Below are 19,616 nucleotides of genomic sequence, written 5' to 3'. Positions count from 1 at the left end.
ACATTTCCGCTCTTTAGCTTGATAAAATGTTCTTATATTTGAGCTCATCAAGAGAGCAACATTTTCCCGTGGGATACAAATTCCCATAGAGGATAAAAAAAGGCAAAATCAATTAATAGTACTATAAAGCAAGTATCTATTCGACTTTTATTTCGTGTCAACAAAATTTGAACAAACAATAATATTCGTTAGTGGATAGCCTAAGCAACAAATAATTTGACTTTGAGCATACATTTATATTTTTAAGAACTTCAAACTTGTATATTTTTTTTCCCTTAGAAATATCCTTGAATAAGAATTAGCATGTTTTAAAAGTACATGTTGAGAAGGCCAAAAGAGCATAGAAAAAGTTTTAGCATTCACTAAAAGTAAGGGGTAGCTGTAATTGGAGATTTGATAGCTCTAGGAGGAGACATGCGTTTTTTGATCGACTATACACCTCTAGTATTCTTTGCCAAAAACACGTTTGATGTTTGGAAGAACCCCAAATAGTGCGATAATCATATTTGGTAAGAAGCCTCACATGCTGTTTCCCATTTGTAAAAGGCATAAATTTGCTATTAAAATCAAATTAAAATCTACTATTTCTTAGAGATGTTATGTTTTAGAAAAATGCAAAAAGACATTGACATCAGATATTTAAATCATTAACGACATTCTTAAATGATATTGATAACACATATATGCACTAAAGATTAAACTTTAGAATGTTAAGATCTTAGTTAAAATAATAAAATGAATCCTATCTTCTAATATTTTAGAAAATGAACATTTAAAGAAAATTTCTTCCAACGATAGATATACGTACCAGCTAATGCATACGAATTTGCAAGAACCAAATTTGAATCTCACTTCCTGGCAGCACGTAATAATAATTAGCACAATTATCCTTCTGAGCTCTTTTCATTCTTCAAGGCCGATAGAATATGCGTTGATAAGATTCCATTTTTGATATAAGCATTTTCTGCCAATTTTAAGTTCTTTAACAACATGCAAATTGAAACAAATCAATTCAATATTTCCGTATGTAATTAAAGCCCTGCAATATTTTTGATTTGGTTGAGAATCACAATCTATGAAATTTATGTTATATATAGGTATCTTTAGCATCGTCCAAATGAATGGTCGTATTCAATGAGGTAAAGAGAGCATTTGGCAATTTTTTTTCTTTGTAATTGGATTTAATTTTATCATTTACTTAGTTCGTTCGTTACAGTACCTTTCCATTCACCAGGATAATTGCAGTATAAAATTATAAATTTACTATCATTTATTAGAAGATGAATTTACTTTTTGGCATAACAATAATTCAGAAGTAGAATTCAAAAAAAGGTAAATGGTCGTTCATTTTTTTATGAATATTTTAGTAATTCAATTTAGTTTTAGATAGTTCCTACTTTTAGTATATTATGAATAAAGCGCTGCTGACATTGCTTCTCCAAAATGCATAAGCCCATATATATGTCCTCTATAATTATATTTTATTTCCGTACCATCAAAAACCTAGAATATAGAGTAGAAGGCTAAATTAACTATATTTTATGTTACAATGATAGAGGATTTTATTTTACAATCATATAGGATTTTATAAAAAAAAATTATGATATTTTCTTTGACTTATTAAGCTGCTTTAAGTAAAATGCAATGCCACCATTATTTTCGTATAACTGTCACAAGCATTTTCTACCAAGTGCTAGCTGAATAGATGTGATCAGTAAGACATGTTTTGACATGTCAAATATATTTTTAATATCTATATTTGAGCAATATAGCTACCATAAGACAAATTCAAGATACTATAATATTGGCAGGCAAATAGGTGAAAAGTTCATCTAACATATCCCTTCAAATCCTCCTTGTTGCATGCATGTAAAACTTATATAAGGCCATATGGAAAACCAACGGAATATCAAATTTTCATTTGCTTTTAACACATTTTTCTCTAAGCTTCTTGGATCTGAGAAAAAAATGGCTCAGCATTACAACCTAACCTCCCTCTTCCTGCTCACATTTATCTATTTTATGCAAGACCGCATGATAACTATTGCAACTGCACGCCGCCTTCTAGAGACGCCTCTCCCTAAAATTCTTAAATCAGAATTTTTGAAAGCTTCAACCTTGCAAAAACATGTGTCAAAGCCAGAGATACCCGCTGGTCCAAAGGCTGAGGGCCCATCAGCTTCGAAGCCCGAGTTTTCAAGTTGGCCAAAGTCCAAACTTCCATCTTGGCCAAAGCCTGAGGTTCCAGCTGCGCCGAAGCCTGAAATCCCAAGTGTGTCAAAGCCCGAGCTTCCATTATGGACAAAGCCCGAGAAACCTGCTGCTCCAAAGCCCGGATTTCCAAGTTGGCCAAAGCCTGAGGTCCCAGCTGCGCCAAAGCCAGAAATTCCAAGTCTGCCAAAGCCCGAGCTTCCTTCTTGGCCAAAGCCTGAGAAACCTGCTGCTCCAAAGCCAGAGTTCCCAAGTTGGCCAAAGCCTGAGGTCCCAGCTGCACCGAAGCCCCATCTTCCATCTTGGCCAAAGCCTGAGGTCCCAGCTGCACCGAAGCCCGAGCTTCCATCTTGGCCAAAGCCTGAGGTCCCAGCTGCGCCGAAGCCCGAGCTTCCATCTTGGCCAAAGCCCGAGAAACCTGCTGCTCCAAAACCTGAGTTTCCAAGTTGGCCGAAGCCCGAGCTTCCATCTTGGCCAAAGCCCGAGAAACCTGCTGCTCCAAAGCCCGAGTTTCCAAGTTGGCCAAAGCCCGAGCTTCCATCTTGGCCAAAGCCTGAGGTACCAGCTGCGTCAAAGCCTGAGCTTCCATCTTGGCCAAAGCCTGAGACACCTGCTGCTCCAAAGCCAGAGTTTCCAAGTTGGCCAAAGCCTGAAATCCCAAGTGTGCCAAAGCCCGAGCTTCCATCTTGGCCGAAGCCTGAGGTCCCAGATGTGTCAAAGCCCAAGCTTCCAAGTTGGCCAAAACCTACGTTTTCTCCACCACACCAACCCGCTACTCCTTGAGTAACTACGGTGTCGTTCGTGTGCTTTGTTGGCAGAATAATTCATTTGTAGTATTTGGTCTGGAATGTACCTTGGTTAACGAGTTATTAAATCTTACTTGTATGTATTTCTTATATGGTGTATTAAAGCTATAAGCAATGTGACATTCGGGAGTTACTTTGATATATAGAAGTTTTGTCGTTAGCCGTTTCAGATTTTGCTCAGTCAGTTTTATTTGTTGATTCTTTACCTCTGCTTTCAGCGATATGTTACCATTTTTTAAGTCTCATAAATATAGACATACTAGAAAATTTAAGCGCCAGTGGGATTGACTACTCTGAAAATGCACTTCACACGTTTTAATTTGGTGTATATTACTCCTAGCTAACTAAAGAATTAATCGACTTTTTCTGAATAAGCTTTCAATTTCAACAGCCAATTTTTCAGTTATGTAATAGAAAATAACTTCTTAATTAGTGGAACTGCATGTCTGGTAGTTATCACTTATCAGATCAAGATATTATAGTTAATTTTATCAAAATTAAAATTATCAATCTATTATTGTTTCTTAAAAAGAATTTTGAGGCATGTAATTTATAAGCAACCAGGGACATGTCTATTATGAATTTACAACCATAATGTTAATTTATAACAAAGGCCACAACGGTGAAAAATTAGATACACAAATATAATTTTATTTACCTCAGCTTTTTTAATTTTTTTTATCACTCTAGCCACGAATGGCTAAAAATTCCTATAGTAGATTAGTACATTTCATTTGAAAAAAAAAAAAGTTTTGTACATTTCATATAAAATCCATAATTCTATGTGGAGTAGGAAAGAACCAACAACCCGACGATCATATTAATATTGTGATATATCCTGTTAAAGTTCAATTCATGTTTTACTAGATGTGAGTTGACTCTCTTTGCCCAATTTTAGTTTATTTACTCATAAAGAAAGGGAATAAATTTCAGAAAAGACGTAACTACTTTGTGATTTATCAATTTAGAGGTGTACAAGACTTGTAGGAGAATTATCTGATGTATAAGGTGGGTATTTCTTTAAATCACTCTGCTTCTTTATAGTTTTATTAACAAGTAATCCAAGATAAATTCTCTAGCTAGATATAAGAAAATTAAACGTATGGTTTTTTTGTTTGACACTCGTAATATCTAGCAAACTTTCATAGCAAACTAAAAAAAAGAAAAGAAAAAAAAAAAGACATTCGTAATTTTTGTTTGACGACGTGTTATTGCACCAGTGCTGACACTAGCTGTAAGAATATTACGTATGATATTACTAATGTATAGTCATCGTCCACTTGGGAAAGTCGTACAGATTAAAAATGGATGTAAGCAGATTACTTGATCCACTAACTGCAATTGTCATTGTCAACTAAGATAAATTTGGTCTCGTATTGAAGTGTCAACACACGTCAATTCATAGATAATATGTTAAACTATACAACTAATACTCTAAACAAACTTTCATTTGCCAATGTATAAAATTTGAATTCGATAAAGGAACAGGAGTTCTTTTTCTTTTCTTTTTTTCCCTTTACTCGGACCACACATGGTGAGAAAGTTAACAAATGCAATTTAGCCAGTCACATTAAGTCTGATGCACAGATGCAATGTTGAAAGAGCAGAAGTAATATAAACTGATATCTCTCTACATATTCTCTCTACATATTTCTTCCGTATATTTACTTTATAGTTATTATTTTATAACACGTTATCAGCACGAGACTCTGTCATCTCGAGCAAATACTTTACAAGCCTCGAAGGTATTGATTTCTTTGTTTTCCATTACTAATGACAAATCTTTCTAGACGTGAATTTGTAGCCTTAGATATATCCGGCAATAGCTATATGTCTTGGATTCTTGATGCCGAGATTCACCTTAATGCGATGGGTCTGGAAGACACCATCAAAGATAAAAACGAGGCATCAAATCAAAACCGTGCTAAGGCAATGATATTCCTCCGCCATCATCTTGATGAGAATTTAAAAATGGAATATCTCACGGTTAAAGATCCTCTTACGCTGTGGAATGATCTGAAAGATAGATATGATCACCTGAAGATGGTCATACTTCCACAAGCACGTTTTGATTGGCTCCATTTAAGGTTCCAAGATTTTAAATCTGTTAAGGCATACAATTCTACTATGTTTAAAATTATTTCTCAATTGAAATTATGTGGTGAAAATATTACTGATCTTGATATGTTGGAGAAAACATTCTCCACTTTTCCTGCCTCGAGTATGCTCCTGCAGCAGCAATACCGAGAGATGAAGTTCAAAAAATATTCTGATCTAATCTCACATCTTCTAGTGGCTGAACAACATAATGAATTACTGATGAAAAATCATGAAAGCCGACCCACTGGTACTGCCCCATTCCCTGAAGTGAATGAGGCAAATTTTCGCCATTCTAGGCGTGGAAGAGGTCGTGGCCCCAGTCGTGGTCATGGTCGTGGTCGAGGAAGGAATTTTAATCATGATTCTCGTTTTGCACCATATAATACCCTTTAGCACCAGCAGTGTAAAAGGAAGGATGAAAAGCATGAAGTTGTGCAAAAGAAAAATTCAGAAAATAATTGCTTCCGATGTGGAGGAAGAGGGCACTGGTCACGTACCTGTCGTACGCCAAAGCACCTTGTTGAGCTATATCAAGCCTCCCTCAAAAGGGCAGAAAAGGATGCCGAAGCAAATTTTATTTCTGAAGATAATGTTGAGCCCATGCATCTAGATGTGGCAGATTTCTTTGAACTCCCTGAAGGGAAAATAAATCATCTGTTCGGTGATGGATCTGTATTAACTTAGATATTTCATACATGTCATTTGTATTATCTAATGTGGTTATGTTTCCATATATATATAATAAAGTGTGTGAAATACTTTGTCTAATCAAAATATCTACTTCGATGTTTACTTTGCCTATTCTTTCGTTTTGAAGAAGATATGGAAAATCCTCAAATATTATTTGGATCAATGACAAATCATGAAGATATTTGTGTGATTGATAGTGGAACAACGCATGCTATATTCAAAGATGAGAAATACTTTTCTCAATTGCGTAGAAAAAGGGGAAATATTAATACAATTTCTGGCAATTCGAAATTAATTGAAGGCTCCGGAAGAGCTACTATATTTCTACCTAAGGGGACGAAACTTGTTATAGAAGATGCACTATTCTCTTCTAGATCCCTAAGAAACTTGTTGAGTTTCAAAGATATCCGCCGTAATGGGTATCACGTTGAGACATTAAATGAAACAAATGATGAATATCTTATCATTACAAAGAATGTCTCCGGCCAGAAATGTGTTTTGGAGAAATTACCAACTTTGTCTTCTGGCCTGTACTATGCAGAAATTAGTACAATGGAAGCACACTCAATCGTAAACCAGAAGTTTAACGATTCAGGAACTTTTGTGCTTTGGCATGACCGAATGGGTCATCCTGGATCAATAATGATGAGACGAATTATTGAAAATTCAAAAGGGCATCCACTTAAGAACCTGAAGATTCTTGAAAGTAGTGAGTTTTCATGTGTCGCTTGTCATCAGGGCAAATTGATAACCAGGCCATCACCAATGAAAGTTGACATTGAATCCCCTGCTTTTCTAGATCGTATACATGGGGATATATGTGGACCTATTCACCCATCTTGTGGGTCATTCAGATATTTTATGGTTCTAATAGATGCGTCTTCGAGATGGTCTCATGTGTGCCTCATATCGTCTCGCAACCTGGCGTTTGCGAAATTATTGGCACAAATAATACGCTTAAGGGCACACTTCCCAGATTATCCTATAAAGGCTATACGTCTTGATAATGCTGGAGAATTTACATCCCAAGCTTTTGATGATTATTGTTTATCAGTTGGGATAATGGTTGAACATCCTGTAGCACATGTTCATACCCAAAATGGCCTTGCTGAGTCATTTATTAAGCGTGTGCAATTGATAGCAAGACCATTACTTATGAAAACACGGTTGCCTACAACCGTCTGGGGTCATGCTATTTTACATGCAGCATCTCTTGTTCGTCTTAGACCGACTCATTATAATAAATACTCCCCGTCACAATTAGTGTTTGGTCATGAACCAAATATTGCTCATCTCCGAATCTTTGGCTGTGCAGTATATGTGCCTGTAGCACCACCACAACGCACTAAGATGGGCCCCCAAAGAAGGTTAGGAATATATGTTGGGTTTGAATCACCCTCCATTATTCGCTATCTTGAGCCATTGACGGGAGATTTATTCACTGCCCGATTTGCAGATTGTCGATTTGATGAAACAAATTTTCCACAATTAGGGGGAGAGAGAAAAGAAATCAAAAGAGAATATGTAGAGAGATATCAGTTTATATTACTTCTGCTCTTTCAACATTGCATCTGTGCATCCTATTTATAAGAGCAACATACAAAGGAGATATTTTGGGATATTTGGGATATTTGGGATATTTTGGGATATTTCCAAATTAATGGATATCCACTAGTTGGATATTTATAACACTCCCCCTTGGATGTCCATTAATAGATGATGTACCTCGTTAAAACCTTATAAAAAAAAACCTGTGGGAAAAAGTCCTAATGAAGGAAAAAGAGTGCACATATCTAGAACTACGCTTTGAGAGCTGTCTCATTAAAAACCTTATCAAGAAAACCCAATGGGACAAAACTTGGTTAAGGAAAAAAGAGTACAAGGCGTATTTCACTCCCCCTGACGAAGACCAAGATTCAGATGTCGGAGTCTTCGCATTCCAATCTTGAATATCATCTTCTCAAGAGTTGAAGTTGGCAAAGATTTAGTGAACAAATCTGCAGGATTGTCACTTGAACGGATTTGTTGCACATCAATATCACCATTCTTCTGGAGATCATGTGTGAAAAATAACTTTGGTGAAATGTGCTTTGTTCTATCTCCTTTTATGAAACCTCCTTTTAATTGAGCTATGCATGCAGCATTATCTTCATATAATACTGTGGGTATTTTTGTATCACACTTCAAGCCACATCTTTCTCTGATGAAATGTATCACTGATCTCAACCACACACATTCTCTACTTGCTTCATGAATAGTGATTATCTCAGCATGATTTGAAGAAGTAGCAACAATGGACTGCTTGGTCGATCGCCATGATATAGCAGTACCTCCGCATGTAAACAGATAGCCCGTTTGAGATCGAGCTTTATGTGGATCAGATAAATAACCTGCATCTGCATAACCAACAAGATCTGTACTACCTTTGTTAGTATAAAACAGACCCATATCGCTAGTTCCCTTCAGATATCGCAATATATGCTTAATCCCGTTCCAATGCCTCCGTGTAGGAGAAGAGCTATATCTTGCTAGCAAATTATCAGAAAATGCTATGTCAGGTCTTGTAGCATTAGCAAGATACATAAGTGCACCTATTGCACTAAGATATGGTACTTCAGGACCAAGTAGCTCTTCGTTTTCTTCCTGAGGTCGGAACGGATCTTTGCTCACTTCAAGTGAGCGAACAACCATAGGAGTACTTAAAGGATGCGCATTGTCCATGTAAAACCGATTTAAAACTTTCTCAGTATAGGTAGATTGATGTATAAAGATCCCTTTTGCGAAATGTTCAATTTGCAGACCAAGACAGAGTTTTGTCTTTCCGAGATCTTTCATCTCAAATTCTTTCTTCAAATATTCAATCGCCTTTTGGAGCTCTTCTGGAGTTCCAATGAGGTTTATGTCATCAACATAAACAACAAGTATAATGAACCCTGATTTTGTTTTCTTAATAAAAACACATGGACAAATGGCATCATTTATATATCCTTCATTTATCAAGTACTCACTTAGGCGATTATACCACATACACCCTGATTGTTTTAAACCATATAATGATCTTTGTAATCTGATTGAATACATTTCCCGAGACTTTAAACCAAATGCTTCAGGCATTTTACATCCTTCAGGAATTTTCATATAAATTTCATCAAGTAAGCCACATAGGCCGTGACAGCATCCATCAGTATAAATAATGTGACATCTTCTGTTGTTTGGACTGCTGGCCCAAAAAACATTACGTTTACCAAGATGGATCATTTTACTTGGTAATTATTCTACGTCAACATGCTTTAAGAGACGTAGAAATCAAATCCTCACAACCTTATACAATATTGCGCGCTATATTGTATATTGTCGACAAGATATCATGTTGTATCGGTTCGCAATTCGACATAACTTACTGAGATCTCATCACTTCATTATTTTCAGGTACCTGAACCTCCTATAAGGTTTATGAAGTGTTATGTCGTAGCTCTTCAAGAGCACATTGCCTCCTTATTATGATCATTTGCTCCTCCCTTTTTCAAGGATTATTATATTTGGAACCGATTGTTCTACCATGCTCCATGCACGCTGTAGACTTTGTCCTTCAGGGACATTAAGATCATTTTGCAGATGAAATATGAAATAGTTGGGTCAGCAAATGCTTCCAGCATTTGACTTGAATTATCTGAGGATCATACTGATGATAATTCACAACATATTTCTTAGCTGCTTATTCTCTCCCCCTTATTTTAGTGACATATGTCCCCATTTTCTTTGGAAAAATCCATCTATGTGCATCATGGTATATCCATTAATCATGTACCGCACATCAAATGCTAAAAGATGGAAATATCTAGTTCCTGACCCTGAACCAAATATGAGGGGAGAATTTATCAAAATTTATTGATCTGAAGCATACAAGTGTTGTTGTATGCAATATATCATATCTCAGACCAACATCTGAAACTCTGTTCTCATAAGCAATGGTTTAGCTGTATTATAGAGGCATCCAATGCCAAACCAACTTAGATATAAACCGGCATTATCAAGATGATTGTCTTGATTACATATTCTGAAAATTGTGCTTCCAACTCAATTATTTTGAGCAAGCAACTTTGTAAATGTCAAACTGCCAGTTGACAATAAACATACATGTGACTGTCTTAAATAGATGCATCTGTCCACATAATTTCAATTCAGTATAGGCAGATAATAATCAAATCAGTAATTCATTAGTTATTCTTTTCAAATCAGTAATTCATTAGTGCAATAGGTGCACTTATGTATCTTGCTAATGCTACAAGACCTGACATAGCATTTTCTGTTAATTTGCTAGCAAGATATAAACACTGTTGTGAACTTGAAGTTCCCACATCGCTCGCACACGGGATTGTGCGCGTGCTTATAAGCTGGGCCTGAAGCCTTTACTTGTATACGCGTTTTAAAGCCGTGAGGTGCGCCAAAGCGGACAATATGTACAAGCAGTTTATAACACGTTATCAGCACGAGACTCTGTTATCTCGAGCAAATACTTCAAAACCTCGAAGGTATGGATTTCTTCGTTTTCCTTTACTAATGGCAAATCTTACTAAATGTGAATTTGTAGCCTTAGATATATCCGGTAATAGATATATGTCTTGGATTCTTGATGCCGAGATTCACCTTAATGCGATGGGTCTGGAAGACACCATCAAAGATAAAAATGAGGCATCAAACCAAAATCGTGCTAAGGCAATGATATTCCTCCGCCGTCATCTTGATGAGAATTTGAAAATGGAATATCTCACGGTTAAAGATCCTCTTACGCTGTGGAATGATCTGAAAGATAGATATGATCACCTGAAGATGGTCATACTTCCACAAGCACGTTTTGATTGGCTCCATTTAAGGTTCCAAGACTTTAAATCTGTTAAGGCATATAATTCTGCAATGTTTAAAATTATTTCTCAATTGAAATTATGTGGTGAAAATATTACTGATGATGATATGCTGGAGAAAACATTCTCCACTTTTCCTGCCTCGAGTATGCTCCTGCAGCAGCAATACCGAGAGATGAAGTTCAAGAAATATGCTGAACTAATCTCACATTGTTATAAACAGCTTATACATATTGTCCGCTTTGGCGCACCTCACGGCTTTAAAACGCGTATATAAGTAAAGGCTTCAGGCCCTGCTTATAAGCACGCACACAATCTCGTGTGCGAGCGATGTGGGAACTTCAAGTTCACAACACACCCCCTCATCGCGAGCATCGTGCTGATAACGTGTTATAAACAGCTTGTAGATATTGTCCGCTTTGGCGCAGTGCGTTGTGGTGGTGCTACAGGCACATATACAGCACAGCCAAAGATTCGGAGATGAGCAATATTTGGTTCATGACCAAACACTAATTGTGACGGGGAGTATTTATTATAATGAGTCGGTCTAAGACGAACAAGAGATGCTGCATGTAAAATAGCATGACCCCAGACGGTTGTAGGCAACCGTGTTTTCATAAGTAATGGTCTTGCTATCAATTGCACACGCTTAATAAATGACTCAGCAAGGCCATTTTGGGTATGAACATGTGCTACAGGATGTTCAACCTTTATCCCAACTGATAAACAATAATCATCAAAAGCTTGGGATGTAAATTCTCCAGCATTATCAAGACGTATAGCCTTTATAGGATAATCTGGGAAGTGTGCCCTTAAGCGTATTATTTGTGCCAATAATTTCGCAAACGCCAGGTTGCGAGACGATATGAGGCACACATGAGACCATCTCGAAGACGCATCTATTATAACCATAAAATATCTGAATGACCCACAAGATGGGTGAATAGGTCCACATATATCCCCATGTATACGATCTAGAAAAGCAGGGGATTCAATGTCAACTTTCATTGGTGATGGCCTGGTTATCAATTTGCCCTGATGACAAGCGACACATGAAAACTCACTACTTTCAAGAATCTTCAGGTTCTTAAGTGGATGCCCTTTTGAATTTTCAATAATTCGTCTCATCATTATTGATCCAGGATGACCCATTCGGTCATGCCAAAGCACAAAAGTTCCTGAATCGTTAAACTTCTGGTTTACGATTGAGTGTGCTTCCATTGTACTAATTTCTGCATAGTACAGGCCAGAAGACAAAGTTGGTAATTTCTCCAAAACACATTTCTGGCCGGAGACATTCTTTGTAATGATAAGATATTCATCATTTGTTTCATTTAATGTCTCAACGTGATACCCATTACGGCGGATATCTTTGAAACTCAACAAGTTTCTTGGGGATCTAGAAGAGAATAGTGCATCTTCTATAACAAGTTTCGTCCCCTTAGGTAGAAATATAGTAGCTCTTCCGGAGCCTTCAATTAATTTCGAATTGCCAGAAATTGTATTAATATTTCCCCTTTTTCTACGCAATTGAGAAAAGTATTTCTCATCTTTGAATATAGCATGCGTTGTTCCACTATCAATCACACAAATATCTTCATGATTTGTCATTGATCCAAATAATATTTGAGGATTTTCCATATATTCTTCAAAACGAAAAAATAGGCAAAGTAAACATCGAAGTAGATATTTTGATTAGACAAAGTATTACACACACTTTATTACTTATATATGGAAACATAACCACATTAGCTAATACAAATGACATGTATGAAATATCTAAGTTAATACAGATCCATCACCGATCAGATGATCTATTTTTTCTTCAGGGATTTCAAAGAAATCTGCCACATCTAAATGCATAGGCTCAACATTATCTTCAGAAATAAAATTTGCTTCGGCATCATTTTCTGCCCTTTTGAGGGAGGCTTGATATAGATCAACAAGGTGCTTTGGCGTACGACAGGTACGTGCCCAGTGCCCTTTTCCTCCACATCGAAAGCAATTATTTTCTGAATTTTTCTTTTGCACAACATCATGCTTTTCATCCTTCCTTTTACACTGCTGGTGGTGAAGGGTATTATATGGTGCATAACGAGAATCATGATTAAAATTCCTTCCTCGACCACGACCATGACCACGACTGGGGCCACGACCTCTTCCACGCCTAGAATGGCGAAAATTTGCCTCATTCACTTCAGGGAATGGGGCAGTACCAGTGGGTCGGCTTTCATGATTTTTCATCAGTAATTCATTATGTTGTTCAGCCACTAAAGAAATCAGCAAACCCGAGACTTCAGTGAGTGAAGAACTATATCGTTCGAAAATTGTGGTGAATAGTGTTTTTGCATATAATGTTGCACTAAATATTATAAAGGGCAGTGAGGATCAGGAACCTCAATCTGTCGGAGAATGTCGACGAAGATATGATTGGCCAAAATGGCAAGAAGCAATTCAATCAGAATTGAATTCACTTGCTAAACGTGAGGTTTTTGGACCTGTGCTCAAAATGCCCCATTTTCGTGCTGATAACGTGTTATAAAATAAAACTATGAAGTAAATACACAGAAGAAATATGTAGAGAGAATATGTAGAGAGATATCAGATTATCTTACTTCTTCTCTTTCAACATTGCATCTGTGCATCCTATTTATAGGAGCAACAGGACATGGGATATTTTGAGATATTTTGGGATATTTTGGGATATTTATAACTTAATGGATATCCACTATTTGGGATATTTATAACACTCCCCCTTGGATGTCCATTAATAGATGATGTACCTCGTTAAAACCTTATTAAAAAAAAAACCTGTGGGAAAAAGTCCTAATGAAGGAAAAAGAGTGCACATATCTAGAAATACGCTTTGAGAGCTGCCTCATTAAAAACCTTACCAAGAAAACCCAATGGGACAAAACTTGGTTAAGGAAAAAAGAGTACAACGCGTATTTCACTCCCCCTGACGAAGACCAAGATTCAGATGTCGGAGTCTTCACATTCCAATCTTGAATATCATCTTCTCAAGGGTTGAAGTTGGCAAAGATTTAGTGAACAAATCTGCAGGATTGTCACTTGAACGGATTTGTTGCACATCAATATCACCATTCTTCTGGAGATCATGTGTGAAAAATAACTTTGGTGAAATGTGCTTTGTTCTATCTCCTTTTATGAAACCTCCTTTTAATTGAGCTATGCATGCAGCATTATCTTCATATAATACTGTGGGTATTTTTGTATCACACTTCAAGCCACATCTTTCTCTGATGAAATGTATCACTGATCTCAACCACACACATTCTCTACTTGCTTCATGAATAGCGATTATCTCAGCATGATTTGAAGAAGTAGCAACAATGGATTGCTTGGTCGATCGCCATGATATAGCAGTACCTCCGCATGTAAACAGATAGCCCGTTTGAGATCGAGCTTTATGTGGATCAGATAAATAACCTGCATCTGCATAACCAACAAGATCTGTACTACCTTTGTTAGTATAAAACAGACCCATATCGCTAGTTCCCTTCAGATATCGCAATATATGCTTAATCCCGTTCCAATGCCTCCGTGTAGGAGAAGAGCTATATCTTGCTAGCAAATTATCAGAAAATGCTATGTCAGGTCTTGTAGCATTAGCAAGATACATAAGTGCACCTATTGCACTAAGATATGGTACTTCAGGACCAAGTAGCTCTTCGTTTTCTTCCTGAGGTCGGAACGGATCTTTGCTCACTTCAAGTGAGCGAACAACCATAGGAGTACTTAAAGGATGCAAATTGTCCATGTAAAACCGATTTAAAACTTTCTCAGTATAGGCAGATTGATGGATAAAGATCCCTTTTGCGAAATGTTCAATTTGCAGACCAAGACAGAGTTTTGTCTTTCCGAGATTTTTCATCTCAAATTCTTTCTTCAAATATTCAATCGCCTTTTGGAGCTCTTCTGGAGTTCCAATGAGGTTTATGTCATCAACATAAACAGCAAGTATAATGAACCCTGATTTTGTTTTCTTAATAAAAACACATGGACAAATGGCATCATTTATATATCCTTCATTTATCAAGTACTTACTTAGGCGATTATACCACATACGCCCTGATTGTTTTAAACCATATAATGATCTTTGTAATCTGATTGAATACATTTCCCGAGACTTTAAACCAAATGCTTCAGGCATTTTATATCCTTCAGGAATTTTCATATAAATTTCATCAAGTAAGCCACATAGGCTGTGACAGCATCCATCAGTATAAATAATGTGACATTTTCTGATGTTTGGACTCTGGTCCAATAAACATTACGTTTACCAAGATGCATCATTTTACTTGGTAATTATTTCTACATCAACATGCTTTAAGAGACGTAGTACTTAGATCCTCACAATCTTATACAATATTGCGCGCCATATTGTATCAAAGATATCGTCGACAAGATATCATTTTGTATCGGTTCGCAATTCGACATAACTTACTGAGATCTCATCACTTCATCATTTTCAGGTACCTGAACCTCTCATAAGGTTTATGAAGTGTTATGTCGTAGCTCTTCAAGAGCACACTGCCTCCTTATTATGATCATTTGCTCCTTTCTTTTTCAAATATTATTATATTTGGAACCGATTCGTCTACCGTGCTTCATGCATCTGTAGAATTGTCCTTCCGGGACATTAGGAGCATTTTGCAGATGAAATATGAAATAGTTGGGTCAGCAAATGATTCCAGCATTTGACTTGAATTATCTGAGGATCATACTGATGATAATTCACAACATATTTCTTAGCTGCTTATTCTCTCCCCCTTATTTTAGTGACATATGTCCCCATTTTCTTTGGGAAAATCCGTCTGTGTGCATCATGGTATATCCATTAATCATGTACCGCATATCAAATGCTAAAAGATGGAAATATCTAGTTCCTGACCCTGAACCAAATATGAGGGGAGAATATATCAAAATTTATTGATCTGAAGCATACAAGTGATATTGTATGCAATATATCATATCTCAGACCAACATCTGAAACTTTGTTCTCATAAGCAATGGTTTAGCTGTATTATGGAGGCATCTAATGCCAAACCAACTTAGATATAAACCAGCATTATCAAGATGATTGTCTTGATTACATATTCTGAAAATTGTGCTTCCAACTCAATCATTTTGAGCGAGCAACTTCGTAAATGTCAAACTGCCAGTTGACAATAAACATACATGTGACTGTCTCATAGATGCATCTATTTAAGACATCACATTACAGGTGAAGGGGCCCACATTCACCTTATATATTTTTTTCAGAATTTTGGGGATTCAGTCCCAACATTAGCTGGTTTAATCAACTTATTATGAGAACAAGCAACACAAACAAATTCTTGAAGAATCTTCTAGTTCTTCAATATGTTTTTAATACTCAATTAGCACATCAGATTTAAATCAGGACGATCAAAATGGTCTTGTCAACTGATAAAATTATCTGTACCCGTAAACTTCAAGTTTACTATCACTAGTGCTATTTCTTTTAATAAACTTCTGGTTTACTATTGCATGAAATTATATATCAATAAACTTCTGGTTTATCGTGGTATGTGATCTCATCATGCTCGGGTAAAATTTCACATGTGTATTTCTTACCCGTAGTAACTTGAAGATATTTACTATTCCGATCATTTGTAGTCTCAATATGATAACCATTTTTATTGTTAGTAAACTTCAGGTCTACTATAGTGTTCCGATCGTACCAATTACGATCTACGATGAATGGTATTATCATATATAACATCTTCAAGAGACTTCAATTTATTTATCATGATCAGATATTATTTGGACACTGCTAGTGTCATGATACTTGGAAATAAATAATTAGCTCTTCTGGAACTTTTGATCATTAATTTCTATTACCAAATATTTCTCAAATACTTTTGGTACCATGAAAGTAAATTTCGACACTACTGGTGTCACGAAATAAATATTGAATTCTAAACTTCAATATTTTAAACATCTCCTTCAGGGAGATTCATCATTAACATCTGAACATTTTGTATCAAAGAGGCAACCACATAGTTATTAATTCCTTCAGGGGAAAATACATTAATTGTTATTTCCTTCGAGGAAATCAATAACAACTAACCATAATGTATTAATGTGGTTATAGCAGAACCATTCTACTCTGCTCCCTTTTCCTTAAAATGATACTTTAATATGTTTCAACGTACGACAGGTACGTGTAGCAATGTCTGAATTTCATACCACAAAAATATAACATCTACATTCCTTGTATTTTATCCCTCCAGGAGATAAGTTGTGGTATTTGTTCATTCACTTCGGGGAATGAAACCTGATTATTTAAATGTGCTTGAAATACGACGCTCATCAATAGCTCGTTATTTTGCTCAAACACGAGAAGACATTGCTTCAGAGTATTTCTCAGATATTTTGGTAATGCTTTCTGCTTAAGGAGTAAAGTTTCAGAGTTTTACTACTTCGGGAGTAAAGTTTCAAGTTTTACCACTTCGGGAGTAAAGTTTAAAGGTTGACTAATTCAGGAGTAAATTTCTGAATTCTACTACTTCGGGAGTAGATTCCAGAGTTGTACTATTTTAGGAGTAGAATTAAAAACCTTACTACTTCAGGAGTAAATACATAGGCTTACTACTTCTGGAGTAGAATTCAAAGTTTGCTACTCGTGGAGCAAAATTATGAGTTTAGTACTTCGGGAGAAAAACATATAATATTCAGAATATTTCTTCTCAATTATTCTACCTCTTCTGGAGATGGATCATAATATTTTCACAATCAAATGCACGTTTATATTTATAGGCTTTACTATATATTATCACATTCACTTCAGGGAATGGATCTATATTTGCAACATTTATCAAAAGTTTTCATTCTTCAGGAATAAAACATAATTATCTGAACGTGTCTTAAGCATATCAAATCGTGATAGCTTATAGCCTCTTTTAAGATATTGCTACTTCAGGAGCAAATCGAGGCATACATATAATGTGAAGAATTTTTCTCTAACACATCTTCAATCATAAACACAATAAGCCCGTAAAAATATTACCACTTCTGGTGTTCACTGATATAAACTCATTTAATCATTTCATATTTGCGGACTAACCTTCCAGTAGAATATTGGCATAAGGCCTTCAGCAACTTTGGTTTCAAGATATTTTGTCAAAAAGAGGCCGAAGTGCTATATTCCATAGTAATATTTAAAAAAAGAAAGGCCATGTTTCTTAGTTCTTACTACGCTGATGGTGAGCTTCTCCCAAAAATCAGTTTAAAATTTTCGTAGTTGTTAAAGTCAACAACAATCAACCATCAAAACAAAGATAGAAAAATACTTGGAACATGTTACCTGAACTGTTTAGACTAAATAAGTACTGCAAGTCCTTTACTTTATCTCCAGTGAGGCAACGACTTGTACTCAGTGTAATTCCAAGAATTGCACCTTCGAGACTTTCAAAGTATTTGCTCAAGATGGCTAAGGCTCGTGCTGATAACGTGTATACGAAGGAGGAGGGCCACCAGGCACCATAGCTCACTTGTATAAACTGTCCGCTTTGGGAACTTCTGGCCCCTCACGGTTTTCAAACGCGTATACTGGTGGCCCATAATAATCAAATCCTTCATGTACCACACATCTATTCATGAAGCAAGTAGAGAATGTATGTGGTTGAGATCAGTGATACATTTCATCAGAGAAAGATGTGGCTTGAAGTGTGATACAAAAATACCCACAGTATTATATGAAGATAATGCTGCATGCATAGCTCAATTAAAAGGAGGTTTCATAAAAGGAGATAGAACAAAGCACATTTCACCAAAGTTATTTTTCACACATGATCTCCAGAAGAATGGTGATATTGATGTGCAACAAATCCGTTCAAGTGACAATCCTGCAGATTTGTTCACTAAATCTTTGCCAACTTCAACTCTTGAGAAGATGATATTCAAGATTGGAATGCGAAGACTCCGACATCTGAATCTTGGTCTTCGTCAGGGGGAGTGAAATACGCGTTGTACTCTTTTTTCCTTAACCAAGTTTTGTCCCATTGGGTTTTCTTGGTAAGGTTTTTAATGAGACAGCTCTCAAAGCGTAGTTCTAGATATGTGCACTCTTTTTCCTTCATTAGGACTTTTTCCCACAGGTTTTTTTTTATAAGGTTTTAACGAGGTACATCATCTATTAATGGACATCCAAGGGGGAGTGTTATAAATATCCAACTAGTGGATATCCATTAATTTGGAAATATCCCAAAATATCCCAAATATCCCAAATATCCCAAAAAATCTCCTTTGTATGTTGCTCTTATAAATAGGATGCACAAATGCAATGTTGAAAGAGCAGAAGTAAGATAATCTGATATCTCTCTACATATTCTCTCTACATATTTCTTCTGTGTATTTACTTCATAGTTTTATTTTATAACACGTTATCAGCACGAGCCTCAGCCATCTTGAGCAAATACTTTGAAAGTCTCGAAGGTGCAATTCTTGGAATTACACCGAGTACAAGTCGTTGCCTCCTGGAGATAAAGTAAAGGACTTGCAGTACTTATTTAGTCTAAACAGTTCAGGTAACATGTTCCAAGTATTTTTCTATCTTTGTTTTGATGGTTGATTGTTGTTGACTTTAACAACTATGAAAATTTTAAACTGATTTTTGGGAGAAGCTCACCATCAACGTAGTAAGAAACATGGCCTTTCTTTTTTTAAATATTACTATGGAATATAGCACTTCGGCCTCTTTTTGCCAAAATATCTTGAAACCAAAGTTGCTGAAGGCCTTATGCCAATATTCTACTGGAAGGTTAGTTCGCAAATATGAATTGATTAAATGAGTTTATATCCGTGAACACCAGAAGTGGTAATATTTTTACGGGCTTATTGTGTTTATGATTGAAGATGTGTTAGAGAAAAATTCTCCACATTATATGTATGCCTCGATTTG

The 19,616-nt window shown here is 36.2% G+C and overlaps 1 protein-coding gene across 1 annotated transcript; it reads left to right on the top strand.

Moving 5' to 3' along the window:
• Positions 1–1,968: 1,968 nt before the first annotated feature.
• LOC132644653 (protein PELPK1-like) lies at positions 1,969–2,994 on the top strand. Its single transcript, XM_060361251.1, has one exon. It carries the CDS (start codon positions 1,969–1,971, stop codon positions 2,992–2,994), a length of 1,026 nt encoding a protein of 341 aa, XP_060217234.1.
• The last annotated feature ends 16,622 nt before the right edge of the window (positions 2,995–19,616 follow it).

This window comes from Lycium barbarum, chromosome 6 (genome assembly GCF_019175385.1).
Source record: "Lycium barbarum isolate Lr01 chromosome 6, ASM1917538v2, whole genome shotgun sequence".
Taxonomy (NCBI): domain Eukaryota; kingdom Viridiplantae; phylum Streptophyta; class Magnoliopsida; order Solanales; family Solanaceae; genus Lycium; species Lycium barbarum.
The sequence above is the reverse complement of the archived record's forward strand: the minus strand, read 5'-3'. Positions and strand labels throughout refer to the sequence as shown.